The 20,589-nt window shown below is 42.0% G+C and overlaps 1 protein-coding gene across 3 annotated transcripts in view; it reads left to right on the top strand.

The window, feature by feature from the left end:
* The window catches only part of LOC143026310 (CYFIP-related Rac1 interactor B), a 121,278-nt gene that overhangs the window by 68,497 nt on the left and 32,192 nt on the right, over positions 1 to 20,589 (top strand). For all 3 annotated transcript variants that reach the window (XM_076186476.1, XM_076186478.1, XM_076186477.1), the window contains exons 2-3: positions 18,615 to 18,709; positions 19,144 to 19,265. In XM_076186476.1, coding sequence (XP_076042591.1) covers positions 18,625 to 18,709; positions 19,144 to 19,265 — 207 coding nt within the window. In that variant the 5' untranslated portion in view covers positions 18,615 to 18,624. The remainder of the gene's footprint in view (positions 1 to 18,614; positions 18,710 to 19,143; positions 19,266 to 20,589) is intronic.

Genomic DNA, 20,589 nt, shown 5'->3' on the forward strand with positions numbered 1-20,589 from the left:
CTGAATAATAGACAACTAATGCTTGCGTAACAGGGAGGAAAACCATATCTATTTAGACGAATAGGGTATGGTAAACGTCGACCGCGGCGGGACGCAGAGCACGCGAGGGGAACAGGTGGGGTATGGCAACTGCAACGGACCGCACCCCCAGATCAACCCCCCCCCCCATCCCCACGCCCACCCCTCACCCCTGCCCCGGGAAAGCGGAAGGCTGGGGAGTAGGGGTAAGGGGCATGAGGCCTGAGTCACAACTGGACATGATGAGCTAGTCATACTGTTTCACTCAGCTATTTTTTTTTATTTACTAATGCATTTGTTTATTTATTCGCGTGTGTGTTTCAACATTCTTTTAGATCACGTGCTGAACTCGTCATGAGTCAGCTGTTACCCTCTGAACGAGAGCTTCAGAGCTTGAGTAGACTGTTAGGTGGGTAATGATGTAACTTTACACACACATATTCATCCCATCTGGCCCAAGGGAGGGAGTAGTGGCCAGCAGTGTTGTAATTCTTTTCAAACTCTCACTGGAGCTCGATCTCTGTTCCACGAAGTTGGCAGGCAACGACGCTGTGTATATGTGTGCTTGTATTATGTATTTTGTGTGTATACGTCTACGGTGTGTGCGTTTGGAGTGCGTGAGTACACACGCGCGGGTATACGTGCATGTTTTTTTCAGCTCGTGTAGTTTAAATATACCTTGCTTTATGGATTCGATCATATTATTTGTAGATACATGATTTTACGGGTGTTACACATATCATGCATATTCCCTTGATTGCGAAAGTAAGGTATCATGCATTTGTTATACACTTGTGATTGGTGCCTCCTAGGATATTTGGGATGCGTCTTTGTCACGGATCCGTTAGGGTCTACATGGCATTGCGGGGTAGAAGGCCGGAGGGTGGGGGTGGGGGTGGGAGGAGCAGGCAGACCAAGGTTGAGATTACAGTCATCCAGGATGAGGGAGGGACGTGACGGGGGAAGGAGTGGGTGGGTGGGTAAGTGGGCGGTCCTGAGGATTTAGTTGCGATGTTTATCTCTCCTTCATAGAATGGAGACTATTCATAGTGAGAGACGAAGTTTCGGGGCCAAAGAACGGTCCTGCTGTCTCGGCAGATTTATTTAGAATACCTTTGATGCGGTAGATATCTTTGTTTTAAGCTGGGGTAGAGAGTCTAGGTCGGTGGATGTGTTTTAGTGTAATTACCCAGTTTCATAGAACCATTTGTGTGTGTGTGTGTGTGTATGTGATAATGATACCATCTTACCAAAAGCAATTTGTAGCCTAAAAATAGCTAGGATGTGTTTGTGTGAGTGTTCGGCCTTGTGGGTCCAATGCTGGTTCATCTCACTGTCCCCTTGGGAACGAAACATCTCTTGTATCTCGCCATGATGGCTTAGTACAGCTTAGCAACGTTGTGTGGACGTGATAGCAAGGATAATGACTGGAAAATTCGCCCATAGGTCCCTCCCTCAAAAACAATCGGAGAAGGCAAAACGTTGGTAAAAGAAAACGGGAACAGAAGAAAATATCTCATGCGAGAAAAGCGCGGATCGAGCAAAACATCCGCGGGGAAAATCACACAAACACGAAAAGGAAGTTGTATGTATGTGTATATATATATATATATATATATATATATATATATATATATATATATATATATATATATATATATATTACAGTGTAGGACACTGGAAAAATCCAGAGCGATGAGACTTTACAAGGCCGTTACACTTCTCACTGCATCACCGTCACACCGCATAATTTCTTCCATGCCATCAATCGAACTAGTTCACACACAACAATGACAGCGATGATCCGTTTAGTATGAACAGTTTCGTCTAGTGACATGGAATATATTTTGAGACGTGACAGTGACGTGACACGATGAATAGTGTGAATTGACCTATGTGGCACTCTTTCTCATCCAGGGGTCCGTGACCTTAGAGTAGGTGACGAGGGGGACCAGTGGGGGTGGGGGGCATTGTCTCTAAACGTGAGACACAACCCCTGTTACTTACTCATGACCCTTGACCTCAAATAACCTGAAATGTCAAATCCGTCCAGTCAGCTTGAGTGCACGTGTGTGTGTATATATATATATATATATATATATATATATATATATATATATATGCATATATATATATATATATATATATGTAGAGAGAGAGATAGATACATGCCTCTTCAAAATTACTACCCAGCAATCAAAATAAAATCACATTCAATTACCCATTTAGCATTTTTATAAAAGTGGTAAATGTCCATCACAGAACTCCTAAGAATGACAACCCCGGAGTGTATAAATTACCATGTCTTGATTGTGACGAAGTGTACTGGGGACAAACGGGACGTGACCTACCCACAAGAATAAAGGAGTATAAAAATTCTGTAAAATACGGACTAGAAAATTCAGCTGTATTCCTCCATTCAAGTCAGATCGCCGAATAAATTGGAAGAATGTAGCTACAGTATATCATTCAAATTGTAGTTTCAAAAGATTTTTTTTCATTATTATTAAACAATTTCCTAATTTCAACACATCAAAAGGTCAATGGTCACCAGATGCTATTATTAACTTGGCAGTAACCAAACTTACCTCCAAGGAACAAAAGGCCCGACCCCATCAAGGACACGTGACTTGAGGCTTCCCTAGTTCCCTTTTGTAGTATTTCCCTCTATATGTTCTTGTCTTCCTATACTACGTATATACCTGCTGAAGAGGATCACAGTCAGTGGTCGAAATATTCGGTTTACTCTGTATCTCAGCTTATCTTTCTCCGAGAGTGGGTCTAAGTTTTATTTTACTCATGTGCTACTACATCTACGTCATCTAATATATAAATATATATATATATATATATATATATATATATATATATATATATATATATATATGTATGTGTGTATGTATGTATATATGACGTAAGCGGAGTAGGAAACACAGGAGTCTTAGTCTTGAGTTTATTCCTGACTAGTTTCGTAGGTATGCTTTTTCCATTGAAAAAGCATACCTGCGAAACTAGTCTGGAATAAACTCAAGACTAAGACACCTGTGTTTCCTACTCCGCTTACGTCAACCTGTCAGAATGTCTCAACAGTATATGTATTATATATATATATATATGTATATATATATATATGTATACACACACACACACACACACACACACACACACACACACACACACACACACACACACACACACACACACACACACACACACACTGAATGGTTCCCAGTGATCAATTAATATCTTTCTTCAACCACAAATCACTTTTAATTCCATGCCATCGCAGTCGAGACTGAAGAATAGCTCGATGAAGGCATCCATTGGAAATTGAAACGTGGACGAGCCGAGGATTCGAACCCAGCTAACCCGTAAGAAAGTTAGTGACTTAAACCAATGCGCTATCAAGAGAGATATAAGTTGAGTACGACTTTCTTATATTTGTATGCTCGAATTACATACACCTACACGAAATATCGCGTTCAACCCACCTCCGCTATGATATTGCATTTAGCTAGTATGTGCACGTGGGATAGATTATACATTTACACTGAATGGTTCCCAGTGATCAATTGATATATTTTTTCAACCACAAATCACTTTTAATTCCATGCCATCGCAGTCGAGACTGAAGAATCGCTCGATGGAGGCATTCGTTGGAAATTGAAACGTGGACGATATTTCGTGTAGGTGTATGTAATTCGAGCATACAAATATAAGAAAGTCGTACTCAACTTATATCTCTTGATAGCGCATTGGTTTAAGTCACTGTAACTTTGTTACGGGTTAGCTGGGTTCGAATCCTCGGCTCGTCCACGTTTAAATTTCCAACGAATGCCTCCATCGAGCGATTCTTTATGCCTTTTCCTTTTTGGCTACCCCCCTTGTAAGGGGAAAAAGCCTTGGTATATGTATGTATGTATAGTGGGTTTAGGGAGAAACTTCAATGTAGTGGTATTGGGAGTCTCAATAATGGTGATGTGTTTAGAAAGCCTTGGTATATGTATGTATTTATGTATGATTTTTTTCGCATCCGACCTAGATATGGACCAAAAGGTCTCCTGTCGGCATGCTCCGCCTTTGTAATCCTTATACTGTATATATGTGTGTGTGTGTGTAGCAGGGCGTTTCGTAATTCTTGCTAGTAAATAACCGAATCGACTTTATTCCTCTCCATGCCCTACACTTTCGGAGAATTCCTGTATTCCTTAAGTAAGGGTGAGAAACGCCCCTTTCGAAGAATTGAAAGTCTTCAGGAAAAGATCATCAACGCCGGGATTTCCGTCGCATTTAACACTACATTCATTAGAAAATAAATTACTGCCGAAATACACAAATTTATGTATGAGGAGAGCAGATGTGAAATGGGGTAAGAGTATGACAGAAAATTTTGAAAGTAATAAAAAGATGTTTTGGAAAGAAATTAAGAGAGGAAGAGGAGGCGAATCAAGTAGAGAAGAAAAGTTAAAAGGTGCAGATGGAGAGATGATAATGGAAGAGAAGGCAGTAAGGCGAAGATGAGCAGAATATTTTAGGGAGTTGCTAAATGTGAAGGAGGATAGGGAGGGAAAGATAGCTGCAGTGGGAAATGCGAAGAAAATGAGAGTGATGAGTGAGGAGAATGGAGAAGAAATAAGGAAGGATGAGGTGAAGGCAGTTGTTAAGATGATGAAAGCAGGTAAGGCACCTAGTCTGGATGGATGCCATGCAGAATGTCTGAAAAAGGGAGGTACAGTGATGGTGGACTGGCTGGTGAGGTTATTTAATGTTTGCTGGAGAGAAGGTAGAGTGCCAGAGGACTGGAGGAGTGCCTGTATAGTTCCTCTTTACAAGAGAAAAGGGGACAAGTGTGAATGTAGTAGTTTCAGAGGGATTAGCTTGTTAAGTGTAGTAGGGAAGGCTTATGGGAGGATCTTGATTGAGAGGAGTAGGAGAGGAACAGAAGGAGTAATTGGTGAGGAACAGTGTGGATTTAGGACAGGTAGAGGTTGTGTAGATCAGATCTTTGTGGTAAGACAGATATGTGAGAAAGCTATAGGAAAGGGGAAGGATGTTTTTTGGGCTTTTATGGATCTGGAAAAGGCTTATGATAGGGTAGACAGGAAGGCACTGTGAGAGGTTATGCAGATATACGGGATAGGAGGAAAGCTTCTAGGAGCTGTCAAGAGTTTTTATGAGAGTAGTAGAGCTTGTGTCAAGATTGGAAATGGAGAGAGTGAGTATTTCGAGGTAAAGGTGGGACTTCGTCAAGGATGCGCTATGTCGCCCTGGCTGTTCAACTTATACATGGATGGGGTGGTGCGAGAGGTAAATGCAAGGGTAGTGGGCAAGGGATTGGAGATGGTTAAAGAAAATGGAGAAAAGTGGGAGGTGAGCCAGCTGTTGTTTGCGGACGACACTGCGCTTGTAACAGGATCGGAGGAGGGATTGAGGAAGTTGGTGACAGAGTTTGGGAGAGTGTGTAATAGAAGAAAGCTAAAGATAAATGTGGGTAAAAGTAAGGTGATGAGATGTACAAGGTGTGAAAGTGGCAGTAGACTGGAAGTGAGCATTATAAGGGAGAGCGACTGGAGGAAGTGGATAGTTTTAGATACGTGGGTGCAAATGTGGCAGGGAAAGGTGGAGTGAAGGTGGAGGTAGAATGTAGATTGAGAAAAGCGAATAAATGCCTTGGTGGATTAAAGAGTGTAATGAGGAATAGACATTTGCGAATGGATGCTAAAAGGAGACTGTATGAAGGAGTGATTGTGCCAACAGCACTGTATGGGGCAGAAACATGGAACATAAGAGAAGAAGAGAGAAGGAGTTTGAATGTGTTTGAGATGAGGTGTCTGAGAAGTATGATGGGGGTTACTAGGCTAGATAGAGTGAGAAATGAGGAGGTGAGGAGGAGAACAGGGATGGAAAAGGAGCTGGGAGATAGGGTTGATGAAAGAATATTAGGATGGTTTGGACACATGGAAAGAATGAGTGAAGAAAGACTAGTAAAAGAGGTATGGAAGGCAGATGTGGAGGGAGAGAACATGAGGGGGCGTCCCAGGATGAGGTGGATGGATGGGGTGAAGGGGGCTTTGGTGAAGAGGGGAAAGTCTGTTGAGGAAGGACGGGAGATGACAGAATACAGGGGTGAATGGAGAATGGTTGTATATGGATGATGATGTGATTGCATGAGGTGGGATGGGGGGGTTAGGTAGTATGTGTGAGCAAAATTTGACGCAGCCCGAAGGGATTTCTCCCCATCCTCTCCTTTATGCAATGGGGGGACGGAGAGGGGGGGGTCGCCGATTAAATGAAGCGGCCTTGCTGTGGATGTGCTGTGTCTTGCGACACTGCTTCTGACCCAGGGCAATGGACAAGGTGCAGGGATAACCCGTCATCCAGGAGGTGCTCAAATAAGAGGGAGGATGGAGAGGTGTGGAGTGTATTCATGGATGAAATGGGTGGAAATGATTTTATGCCTTTTCCTTTTTTGGCTACCTCCCTTGTAAGGGGGAAAAAGCCTTGGTATATTTATGTTTGTATGTATATAATATATATATATATATATATGTGTATATATATATATATATATATATATATATATATATATATATATATATATAAATAAATGCGTAAGCATTTCATTTATGACCACTCTTGCTGAGTTGTTTGAAATGTGAATTACACGAAAGCGTTGGGAATATATATATATATATATATATATATATATATATATATATAATGCGTAAGCATTTCATTTATGACCACTCTTGCTGAGTTGTTTGAAATTGGGGATCTTGCTAGGAGAAACCGTTGGGATTGGTGCCGGCGTGTGAGTAAAGCGACACATTGTCGTATGTAATCAATGATGATCATGGTGATAGTCACTTGTTCCGTAGCGCTTCACAATGCCCGGAAAATCATTGTCGGAAGGCCAATCATTCTGAACAGAATGGTTGTGGCGGTGTCAGGAAATGTGACTGCTATTAACTCACGTCCGGGTAAAAGCCTCTCTCGATGAGTGGGTATTGTGGGTAAGAGTGCATGAGTGTGGTCGTTGAGGCTTGCGGCTGCCTTGGAAAACATTTAGTGACATTCAAATATTTTCGACCATACTGACCCTTAATAGAGATGACCAGGATTATTCTCTAATCATAGAATGATACTGCGTGACTTTGGGCCGTATGGATACTACTTAAAGTCCCATAAGATATTATTTCTCAATCTTTTGAAGCTTTGTGGTCTGGTTACACATCGACTTGTATTCAGGGGACACCTTGATACGGGATTAGATAGGATATAGTATTTTTACATTTGTATGTAAGAATTGTTAATAAAATGTTTTATTTTCACATAAATTGGTGTTTGTTATCAGATTGTTTTAATTGTTCTAACAATACACAAAAATATGTATATAGAAATGGAAAAGTTCACATGTTGAATTTCCCGTTCTGCGGACCACGTGGGGTCCGCTGACCCCTTGTCGAGAAATATTACCTTATATTGACTGGACTTGTGCAATCGGTATCCTCTCACGGGAACAAATGTTGTAGGTTTCGTGCCTCCTCACCGTTACGTTATTTTGCTTCGGTTATGCTATTCATCTACCTCCTTGTTAACGATGGGTAGTATAGTTTATCTGAATTAACTGCTTCCCTGAGTGACAATTTTGCTGTTCGAATATTCTAACCTCGGTGTCGTAGGTTAACATACTTTGGTTATGTATCTATTATTTTGTTTTACTTTATTTCATTTTATTGTTATTATTTAATTTTGTTGTACTTTATGATTATTTAATTTGAATTTACCTTGTTGTTCTCAATGACGAATTAATTTGCCTTTTTCGTCATGGCTTGAAAACCCTACATTTAGTTTAGCCGGGCCGATGTTATTTTTATTTCTCTATTTACTTGGTACTGCGTAGCGAGACAGCAAATATAGATACTCTGCCAGAGAAAAAAAAAGTAATGGGAGCGGATTCGTAACCATGAACTGGTTGAAAAGTTTTCTGTGCAGCGGAAACGGTGTGTTGATACAGTGAAGCTGTGATGCTCAGTTTGAATGTGTTTCACCATGGAAGAGTGGCGTGTTCGTTACACGCCAACAGTATCATGGCGGGCTGGACCTATTTTTGGTATGGCATGCACCTCTTGCTGGATTTTATCATAATGGAGGATGGAATAGTTGGAAGGTATGGGCTAACTGTTAGAGAATAAAAACTCCAACTCTTCTCTGTTTACCTCACTACCTTGACGCAGCCAAGTATGTCAACGGTCTTGTGTCAGCATCTTACTGTCTTTTATATTTTCATTCTGCCGCCAAAGAATTTCATTTAGCTTTCAGGGAAACACTTTAAAGAACTCGGAAGGATTAAGAGCTATTTTGACGAATTGTCGATATTTTAGGGTGGAGGGTTATCTAGGGAGGGGGAGGGGGGTCCTCTACCGGCAACGCACCCGTTTTCTCATATGTCGTCTCAGCTCTTCCCCTACACAACTTCCACTTGCTCCCCTCCCCCTCCTCGTTACAGGTCATTCCCCTTCCCCATTATACAATTTAGCACCCCCATAACTATATATACTTCCCACATCACCCTCCTCCCCACATGCAGCTTCACAGGATCATGGACCCCGCTCCCAAAATAACCCCCCCCCCGCACACACATTCCCTTTGCATTGATCAGCTCCCCAAAACAACCTTTTCAGAAGAGTGACCTACTTTTGGTTTTTTTCTTCTGACTATAGTGCCAGTCGATTGTAAACACGGTCTTGACCGTCGGAGAATACGTTGTGTACCAAGTCTGCGTTGTGTCATGCCTGTTACCTCATCCGATAATAGTTTATCGTTTAATGCGTCATGCCCACCATTTTTATTATTTTTATTACCATTCTTATTATTGTTTTTATTTGTTGTTATTAGTATTATAGTTGACATTCGTCCAAGTTGCTTTCCTTGTTATCATTTATCATAGGCTGAACAGGAAACATCTCGTCTGATGAAGATCTAGGAACAAAACGCTACCTCGGCCTTGCTCTGCCTCAAGGTTTTCTCGCCAACGGATTTTACAGGACGTTTGTGTCCAAGGCGATAGGAAGTACTCCCAGGGCAAGGAGTTCCCTGGAGGTGTTTGCCTGCATTTCCTAGTTTTTTTTTCCGAACTTTTCCTGCTCCATGCTTTTGATGTAGCTGGTGATTTTTCTCTTTATAGGTGAGAATTGCAGGAGTGAATTAGGGTTGGATAGGGCGGCCCTAGCAGGCTCGTATTCAGATCGGGAGTGGCCATGATCTCCCTCATCTAATAACGTATTGGTGGTAAACGAAGCGAGCCGTTTTAGCAGAGGAATGTTTATTGGAGTCTGTTCAAAACACACATACACTTTTTATGTAATTCTTTTTAAGGGTATTTTGAGACTGGTGGATGACCATATCAGCAAGCTTTGGAAATCAGGGCTGGACCATGTTGGCCCCGGCTGTAGCCCTCTCATCCCCCCCCCCACCCCCACACACTTTAAGTCGACACCGGAGACTTGGTTCTGTGGTGGCGTTTCGTAAACGGTTAGATAATGAGACCGTGCACTGTAGTCCCAGTAGCTGTACAGGTGCAGATCAGTTAACCTGATACACAGTAAAACACACTGTGGCGCTGGTTGACGTGCTGGTATTTAGCAGCGAGCTTCTTCGTATTACTCTGAAGTGTGAATCATCAGATTGCACACCTTGATTCATCATCATGAATGCGTTTGTGGAGGTGATTCACCCACCTTTCCTCGCTGAGAAGGGTGAAAGAAAATTAATAAGATATAAACGAAATATTGATAAGGAAATAAGAGAATGAAGAATGCGCAGATTCTCAGTCAATTTCTTATATGGGTAATATTTTTTCAAGTTTCTTTTGAGAGTTCGACTCATAAATAGTGGGAAAGTGTAAAGAGGATGAAAATTCCACTTTGATATCAAGAGGTGTCCAACTCCACATTGTGGATTCTTAAGTTTGAGAAGATGTTATCTGTTTGCTCTCCGGTTGTTTGCATTTTGTATTCCACCAAACCAAGGCTGTCAGGGTTGCCAGTTTCTTCTATTTCCAGTGACATTTATTTTTGTGTGCGACCCACAAGATTCATTCGCTAGTTACTTTAGTATCTTCACGATGTAAACACTACGCCAATACGTTGACTCACCACTATTAATGTGTTGTACTTTGGCTGAGTAGAGTGCATTGCATCCGCACAAGACCTTCCGTCAAAAACAACCCAAGAGTCTGCCTCTCACGAACGTAGTCCACTAGTCCTCTGCCTTCAGCCTTAACCAGATACAAAAATTGCGTCACAGTGTTGATAGGGTTTATCCTGTCCCATCCCAGTTCGTCAGTGAAACATCGCTCGGAGTTACTGTAAGGTGGCTCGAAACGCGCAGTTTCTTGAAGAGTGACTTCGAGTTGTCTTTGGGTCAGGATTTGCTGTTTTAATGCAGGAAGGATACCCCCTGAATTACAACTCCCTTATCGTCTTTTAAAGCTACCCCCTCCTCTCTTGGGGCGAATCTGCGAGTGGTTCTTCGAGATTGAAAACGACACCTTTGGTTTGAGGGATGTTCCTCGAAGACTTTCAGGTATGAAAAGGGGACAAAAGTTTACAAAGTCCTCTGAGGTTATCTGATATCGCCAAAGTTTGCGCCGTGACCTGGCGGCGGTACAGCGAGGTATAGTTTTTTCGTTACCTTCATCAGACGTCAAGAAACTGTGAGTGCACACATCACATCAGTGGACGTTGGTATTTGCGTGCCATGTCAGATCAACGGTCAATACTTATCACTGTCAGTGACATTTGGCACCAGTTATTTCAAGAGCATTTTATAGACGAATCGTTTACTTTGGTAACAAAAAATAGTGACTGGAAATGACTATATCGACAAGATAACCACGTACTCCTTTTATTCCTGTAATTTCATATCTTATAAACCGTTGATATATAGATATAACTGAAATGTTTTGTGGAAGAAAATGGAGTGACTGGATATTCTTGCAACCCTGCCGATTGTCATGCGTCCGTTTTTTTTTTTTTTTTCCTAGTTCGAGAAACTCCAAGCAACAAATGATTGATAACAACTTTCTCTTCTTCCATTTGTTCTCCTGCCCCCCCCCCCAAGTCTCCTCTCTTGCCTCTCGCCCTCAAGTCTCCACCTCCTCCCTATATTTTCAAAAAATTCTGTTTTCCTGTCATACCACATTTTTCACGGATCTTTTGAGGGGTTCTCAATATGTTTTGTCGTGTGACCCATACCTCTGTATTGCGATTCCTTAGCATCAGAGAAATAATTTAAACACTGAATTTAATCGCTAAACATCTGCTAACAACCACAAGTTCGTAGACTGTGGGCTCATTTGGGACACTGGGCCCTCCAAAGGCGTTTGGACCCTAGGTGGAGGACCTCTGTGTGTGTGTGTGTGTGTGTGTTAGGGAGTAGTCCTCACTTCTCCCATCCTCATCCCTCTGTTCCGTCCCACGACCTCACTGACCCGCAATTGGTCCCATGGGACACGCTCGCGCCCCTCGGCCGCTGACTCGACCCAAAACTTCCTTGAGGCCCACGGGTGGGACAAAGCCTCCTTGAGGACACACATGCAGTACCAGCATCGGCCAGCGATGACTAACCTGTACCTCGGCCAGCCACGTGATGATGAACACTGGATTCATTGAGGAAAACATACCTTCTGTCTTCGTGTCACCGGCGTAAGAGCGTTCTGCCTCCGACTTCCCACTCATCACACTTGACATCATGCCAAAAGGGAACATGGGTCATGACCTGCCCGTGTATATAAAGGGTGGATGAACGCCGAAGATTCAGATAGCTGCTCTTTGGTTTCTCACCCCTTCCCCGCAAGCAGACCAAGTTTGAACACGACTTGAAACCCACAGTCGTCACCTCCCTCACCGTCCCTCCCCCTTTTTCTCGCACTTAAAGCGAGCTATCATTATTGGCGCCCAACATTAATTTCTAAATCAGTTTGCCTCAACCAGCCTAATATATATATATATATATATATATATTATATATATATATATATATATATTCCCCTCATCGTCCCTGCCTTTCTTTTCCATCCGTTTTCTTTTGCAATACAGTAGGAGGTCAGTGCCATCTACCTCATGATGGGGGCATTTTTCTGCCATTTTCAGGACTCCCCGTATGGAGTATTAGCTGCATAAGTTGTATGCAGTCACTATTTTAGGGACTTCAGTGGCACCCCTGCGGACCAGAGTCATGCTACATTTTAATAAGTGAAGACGAATCATTCTATACTAAAATAACTTCTGTTGCATCCAATTTAAAACTCATTTACTACCTCCAAAGTTTCATCTCCAGCGCGATATTTCTTTCAATGATAAAAGCGCTGGTTATAGCCGAATAATTTTTTTTTTTTTTTTTTTACGATTCTTCATCTTCCTCTCCCCCCTCTTTTCATGTGCGTCATAGACATCGAATAGGATCCTCTCCCCCCTCGCCAGTCCAGTCCGGAGGCTGCGGAGATCCCCCGATCAAGTTTGGTTCCCGACACAATTTCTCACACGAGGAGAGCTGACAGCCAACGGCTTCCTCCTCCTCCTCCTCCTCCTCCCACTTCCTTATTTTCCCTTTAGCCGGTGACAGAGACAATCCCCCTCACTCTTAACAACACAGCGGTTCAGGGTTATCCCCAGAAATGCGAGAGGGCCCGAGGTTCGTTGCCGGATACATAAGGACGCGGGAATTCAGTGAATTAAATTCGAAGCTATCAACTCCCGTTTGTAAATATTCCTCCACTTCTTCCCCCATTGTCTCCTCCACCGTTCCCCTTCCTGTTTTTTTTTTATTTTATTTATTTTTTTCTTCCTCTTCCTACCGATTCCCCCTGTCTATTTCCATCTTCCTTTTTTCCCCGAACGGCGAGGCAGGAAAACAAGGAAGACCCTTCTTCCACGTGGTGCTGAGGCGGGAGGAGGAGAGTTAAATTGGATTTAAATGTGAAAGAAGAGGGTATTTTTGACTCGGCCATTCTCCTCATAAGGGGGAAAGGGGCTTTTAGTGTGTGTGTGTGTGTATATATATATATATATATATATATATATATATATATATATATATATATATATATATATACATATATATATATATATTCATTCATTCATTCTGCCACGTGTTCGTTCAAACCCTGTGAACTTCCGCGCATAGACCGGCAGGAATTCATTCGTTCTGAGGTGTAGATCTGCTCTTCCTTCTCTTCCTCTTTCGTCCTTTTTCTTCAAAGTTTTTTTCCTGTCAACTTTTTTTCCCTCTCTTCCCTTCGCACGGCTTATTCTGCCAAATCCGGCGTTTGCACCCCACAACCTCCACCTCCCTCTCCCCCTCCGTCCACCCCCTCACGCGCCCACCCGCTTTCATTTTCTTCTCACGAGTTACTCCTTACCCTAGTTTATGTTCTTTCGTCATCTGGGACGGAGGGAGAAGGCAAGAATGCGTTTTATCCAGTAGTACCCACGTTGAAATCAGACATTTATATCTAAGATGAATAATTGAGTAAACAGGTGTTGTAAGCAGCGACAAGGTTTTGTTAAGCGAGGGGAGAGGAAGGGAAGACTGAGAAAAGAGGCAGGGGAGGAGGAAGGATGCAAGAGGGAGATGAGCGAGACGTGAGAGTTGACAAAAACGAACTTAGTTTCTGGATTTGAAGTTAAGTGGCTGGGAATAGCGCATTGGGTTGGCAGAATATATGAGGAAATAAAGGAGAATAGTTGGAGAGGGAAAAGGAGGAAGAACAGAGGGAAGAGAAGAAGGAAGAGGATTAGTTAGAAAAATGTTGCGTGACTTTTCCTCAGGGGGGATGCTGAAGTAACAAAATTATTGACTGCATAAGAGGTTAATACCTCTTAAGGAGAGGTATAGGAAATCCACATACAGATAGATATCACAGCCAACCTAAACTAGTACAACCATGTATGTAGCCTTATAAATTTGTGATAATAAAATTTATCTTTCATGCACTTGAAAAGTACTTGAAAATATGTAATTTTCAAATAATTTTAGTCCAATTACAAGCATACTTTGTCTTTTAAAATCTCAAGTAGATGTATAAGTACTTTGTCTTTCAAAATCTCAAGTAAATTTTTTTAATGAGTATACCACGCACGCGCACACGCTCGGAATTATGTAATGGTTTACGTGTCACGGGAAACGAAAATTTCCACTTAATTTAGTAGAGATCTATTTTTAATTACGTGCATATGACAGTATCTTTGAATAAAAAGTGAAAGAAAAAGGCGAAATTTGATAAGAGCATATGTAGAAAAGAGAGAAAAGATGTTGGAAGGAAACGAGGAATAACGGAGGAATTGGGCAGGAAAGGTCTTGATTAAGTATACAGTACAATGGACAAGAAATATAGTTTGAAGTAGGATGGAGTGGGGCAGTGTTTGTACAGGTGAATGAGACGGATGGAGTCTCTAAAGAGGGAATGGAGTGGTGGAGGAGTGTGGGCAACGATCGACAGAGCAGACGTTGATGAAAGATTTGGGAGGCGTTCGACATTTGACTCGCCCGGGGGGCCCCATCGGTCTGCCCGCCTCCGTCCCCCCTGACCCCCCCCCCCATGTCCTATCTTGGCCCAGGCATGCAAGACGACTGGGGGGCCGTTTATACACAAAGGCTTTTCTGCAATTGTGGCGCAACTTGTAAAAGCTGCTATACTGAGAGCCAGATAATTTTATTTTGCTACTGAAGAGAAGCATGCCATGCAGAATGGTGTCATAGAGATTTCGTAACGGCCGAGGTCCTTATCTACACTAATCTGATGCAATACGTTTCACCCACAAACACAGAGTCGTATCTAGGATGAAATGAATAAACAAACATATAGATATATTATAGAATTATTCGAGAATGGTTTTATCTACATAGATACGTAGCCAGATTTTTTCTGCTAGGACTTTTTTTATGAGCATTTCATTAACTAAATTTATTTTTGCCATGTATGATGGTGTAAAATAATAAACTTATTGTGATTACTTGTTTTATTATTTATTAAGATGTTATTTTCATTGTTATTAATATGTATGTTTTCATTACGCCTTATGAGCTCAGAGTTATCTTTGGGCTCAAGTCAGACATTGCCTTCCATGGCTACTGATCTGTAGACCCTACAAATCACAAGTGTCTCTAACCTGAATAGAATCGAACTACTTCAACGAGGTTAATATTATTAAAGAATAAATAATCACATTCTTGACAAGACCTATGCAATGAACAACGGTTTTCAGTGGCAGTGTAAGTTCGTCACTGGTGTTGTCTTGCTGGAGGATTTGGACAATGTGGTGAGAGAATGGACGAGTGGACCGGCAGTGCTGGGGTCTGGGATGGAGTATTCTGCCAGTCCCTGCCTATCGTCGGCGTAATAGTGATGGCGTGATGCGAAGCGCTCATGGCTTTGGTCATTCGGAGCATTATGTAATTGTTCGATGTTTTGCTAGCTTATGTTGGTATTATAAGGGTTTTAGATAATGTAATTGGAAAAAATGCATCTGCCAGTCATCGTATTGGCATTTATTGCGACATTTTAGTGCCTTGTACCAATACAACGCTCGAGCAAACGTGGAACTTTCCTCATTTGTATTATTCCAACCTATCCATGATGCAAAAGAACCGTGGAAATATAATATAGCTACAGTGGCCACGGCTGTTTTGTTCACATCTAATCATGTTATAAGTACTGTATATAATTTTAATAAGGGCTGAGCAACGAGAGGTATAATAATTAGGACATCTTATATCACGGACATACACAACCATGTATAATATATACATGTGTGTGTGAACGAGGTATTAGGGTATATATGTTTTAAAGTAGAAAGACCAGTATTGTATTTCCATTTGTTTGATAATATTGAGTTCTTAAAAACCTCATAATGAGGTCTGAGATGTAGTTAAGTCGAAAAATAAATGGAGATTAATAATGTTGAACTGAATACATATTTAGAAGGAAAACATGGAGTTTGATAACGGTCTCTTTCAAGAAAACTTCTTGGTATTCTGTGAAGCACTCAAAATATAGAAGTTATAATGTAAATAAAACTGACATTCTTTCATGGAGGACGGTTGCAAGACCTTGGGCAGTTCAGAAAAAAAAATCAAGTAAGTCATCGGTATCCATTCACCAGTAATTATATACATTCCTTGGTGTTTTTGTGACACTCGTAATGTCATGAAAGATATGATGTACATTCGTTGCCAAATATTTTCCTTGGGGTGAAAGACTTTCTTCTGAAATGCTTACTCAGGAGACGACGGTTGTAACAAGATCCGCTGACGCGCGCTCACGCGGGAAATGCCAGTGCTTATGTAAACAAATTGTGCTACTTTTATTACGGGTATACAAAACAACAAATATTTCTTCATCATCTTATAAACTTATCGCATGGTCACCTTTACTTGCCTTACCTTACAGATGAGCACAAGTTGAAATTAAGTAATTTTAACGATACTGGGTTAAGTGAGGGGGAGGGAGGGGAGAAGGGTAAGGGGAAAGGTCAACGGAACTCATCCCTCACCCATGGTCGTTTGTTTGTTGTATTCACCAGCGGACGCAAATAATAGAATGTACGCTTTTTGTAGCGTTTAACTTATGCGTGTGTTTATATTTCGTAACTGCCTTACGTTGACCGAGTAAAATCTGTGTATTACAAAATCTCAAAATGGTATTGCACCAGATTCATTCAGCGTTGCGAAAATTCTTCATCTTAAGGGTTAATCAGTTTCGATCCATCCGCGAGCTTGTCACCGTTTATATCAAGTTGGGAAAATAACCGTCATTTCTGGTTTCACCATTTATTCAGGCAAACGAAAGACTATTATATTAAGTTGAGGGAACGTTCTTCATTGCCAAAGCGAGTCTTTATGTGACTAAACTGTAGCAACCCCATCTGTGCGAATGATTCAGGTGCAGCTGAATGAAATCACTTGACAGTAGCCGGAATAAAAGAGCAAGTACAACCCGGTACGGAAGGTAGCCATAGAAAAAATATATCAGTTTATGCTTATTGAATTGGAAATTTGATAGAATAATGGGATTGAGTAGAAGTGTTGTGGTGATTTAATGGGAATTTTTTGTGGTGATTGCAATATGGCTGGCTGAGTTGTTGATATCGTGTATTTTCCAACGTTTCTATACTTGGGTACAAGACCATATAGATGGCAAAGGAGAGATTTGATGCACGTAACAGCGAAAGGATAATAGAAGACAAAACTGATCAAGATTATTCTTATTGAGTAATTTTACGATTGTGTATGTGTGCTTGCTCGTTGATTGGCATCAACAGACTCGTTGATGATGATGATGACGTTTGTCAATGTCAAGTTCCGTGTGCGAAAGACATGTATCGAAAACGTATTTTGTATCATTTCCTTGGCTTTCTTCACCATTATCGTCATTTAGAATAGCGTCATCATCTTCGAAGTTAGAGTGGGGCTTATGTATTAATATTTTGACACAGCTTATTGAGGTCATGTGTGAACAGTTCCGGACTGCCACGTGGAAGACCAGCCAAAAAGAAAAAAGATACATACGCCTACAAAGCGCTCTCACCAGACCCATCCACCCTCCCTCACCCGCGGTGTACCCGAGTCGAGGCTAGGGATCACGTGACTACCCACCGCGGTCCTCACGTGACTGGTGCGATATGCAGCGGATGAGGTCACACCTCTGAGCACCTCTCCATCGATCAAATTGTACAGTATGCCCTTGGCGATGATGACATTTGACGCACACACAAGACTCCAACTCTGGCGGGCAAGGAGTTGTGTGCGTGTGTGTGTATAAGGTCACAGCATTACCCACAGATTAGGCTATATATGAGCTCTGATGCAAGACCGTGGTGAATTACACACACACACACACACACAAACACAAAAGTTCGTTTCTCCTTTAAAAGGGGAAGTGGTCGAGTCAAGACACACACCTTACACAATTAAGACCCTTGTGCCTCTTATCCACGTGGTCGTTTCACAGGAAACACCAACACACACACAAAAAAAAACGTTGCTCTGTATTTGATAAAGTTCTCCCAACGAACGAAAAGTCGTACAAAGAATAAAGAAATGCTTCCTTCTCACATTTGGTCGTTTCCTTTGACATTTTGTCAGAAATTGACATTCGTACACGAAGGGTTTCCCTTGCCCGCCACTTGGGTCGAAGGCAGTACAGCGAGGCACCATGAACTCGCTTGTAACTGGTCACTTTTCCTTCTAAACTAAAAACATATTTTAAAAGGAGATTGTTGAGTTGAAAGGACCAGCCGAGATGGTCTTAATTCTTCTGGTGCAGTTATGCATATGAGACGTTTTGGTTACTTAATGCTTGACGGTTTTGTCCTGGTGAGTGGCAGGCCGGGTACAACGCGTCAACTCCATCGATCTATCGTGACTTCGATTTGTTCCGAGACTATCCCGCTTCTAGTTAACGGTCTGGCATGAACCAGGGGAAAACAAATATCCGAAGTATGTCTTCATGTTAAGTGACTTGGAGCGATCTTCCTCGTCGCTCGGAGACAGGAGTGAAGAGGTCTAAAACTGTTTTTTCTCGCTTCCTGCAGGTGATGTGCGATGGGCAATCTTCTGCGGCTGCTGGCACGGGACGACAGTACCTGCTGCTCACACGAGAAGTACGACGTCTTCCTCGACTTTGAGAGTAAGTTATGACCCGCAACCATCTTTTTGTATAAATACTATTAAACCAAAGTAAAGGACTGCCAGGGGTGCCGGTATAATATGTGGCATACGAAAAAATTTCTTTTGTATAATATGTGGCCTACCTTTACAATTAGGTTAAGTTAGGTACCTAACCTAAACTAAGCCAACCTTACCTAACCTAACTTTGTTTCAAAATTTTCCAGAGGTAGGACACATTCAAGTAGGGCCACATACTATACCGGCACCCTGCCAGGAACAATTTTCTTTAGTTATGAAGTAGATCAGGGTAATGGGTCTTCTCATAACCAAAATTTCTTTTATTACCTTTGCTATATGTATTATTGCTCTCTTTCATTCTCTCTCTGGGTACAGAGACTTGTTGTGACTGATTGGTTTAGTTTTCACTAATGAATGTTTTCTCTTTTCGTGAAGACGCTTCACCCAGCGCGGAGGAGGCGCTGCTCTACCAGGACGTTGGTCAGGTCCTGAAAGACTCAAATAAGGTCATCCACGAACTGCAGCAGTACCAAGGCGCTGCTAGGGAGATTCGGGAGGTAGGTACTACCATTTCTTGCAGTAGTTCATGGACGTATGGCTTAGCACTAGAAGGAGGCATGTCAGAAGTGTTAAACTACGGCTCCAACCATGGAAGCCGGTCCGATAAAGTAGATGAGATAGTGAGCGAATGAGAGTGTCCAGAGGAGTGAGAGGATGTGCACGCCCACGCGAAATTTATCCCACGCGAAAATTACCCTACGAGTACTTTTGAAGATGACGCGTGTCGTCTGGGCGCGCAAGCGCAGTACACCGAAAAATTCAGTTAGCTGGGTAGATATTCTGCGTCTTTCATGTTAACCAGTGTTGTTATTATGATGACAGATGGTAACCACATAGTACATGTATTTTTCATCATTATAATTCCCCCTCCATGTCTCTCCAGGATTTTTCACGAGGGAGGCAGAATGATAAACGTACATTATTTACCTGTTGCCATTTCGTTAAATATTTTATCTTTTCCCTCCATCGCCTCCCCTCTTCTCTCCTTCCCTTCACAGTTTGTGTTCCAACTACAATGCATTCGAGTAGCAAGAAAAATAGATTGCAGTGTTATAGATTTGTGTGGCGATATTTTAACGAAGTATGAAAAATTTGTGTTGCAACTGCCATTCGTTCGAGTTGCTAGGGAAAATAGATTGCGGTGTTACAGAGATGCGTAGCAATATTTTAACGATCTATGAAAAATTTGTGTTCCATCAGATTGAATCACAAGAAATCGCGGCCACGTTGGCCTTTTCGATCACTTGCTTGCAGTTGTAACAATGCAGGGATTTTTTTTTCGTTGCCATTCGTTGTAAGCCTAATTTTAAGGAGATAGAAATCTAGGGGAGAGAACAGGTTGGCATTTTGATCATTGAGATAACGGAAAAGGAGGGAATGTATTCACTGTCAGAACTTGTGTACGTGGACACGCACGCTCGCATACACACACACTCACACACACGACTCGATGGCGCAATGGGTAGAGTTCCCGACTGCCACTACGGCGGTCCGGGTTCGAATCCCGCCCAGGGCTGAAATAATTTCAGTATTGCGCTGCGGGTCGTTACTCCAATTCTCGTGGGCTGGGAGTTTGGTGTGCGTGTAAGGTCAGCATTACCCACAGATCGGTCATATATGAGCTCTGAGCTCTCTTCCGGGAGGGATATAACTCGATCACGAGTCCAACACGTGATCTAAGATCATGGTGAATCACACACAGAACCGAATTTTTGCCCACTCCCAAGATACATTAAACCCAGATTTCAAAGCCTACTTGTTCTCTTCTTGAAGTAGTTGATGAGGAGTACTCTATAAGGTTTCTTAGGATCTTAATGCCTT

The sequence above is a fragment of the Oratosquilla oratoria genome, chromosome 6 (genome assembly GCF_046742065.1).
Source record: "Oratosquilla oratoria isolate Oo_2021 chromosome 6, ASM4674206v1, whole genome shotgun sequence".
Lineage (NCBI taxonomy): Eukaryota > Metazoa > Arthropoda > Malacostraca > Stomatopoda > Squillidae > Oratosquilla > Oratosquilla oratoria.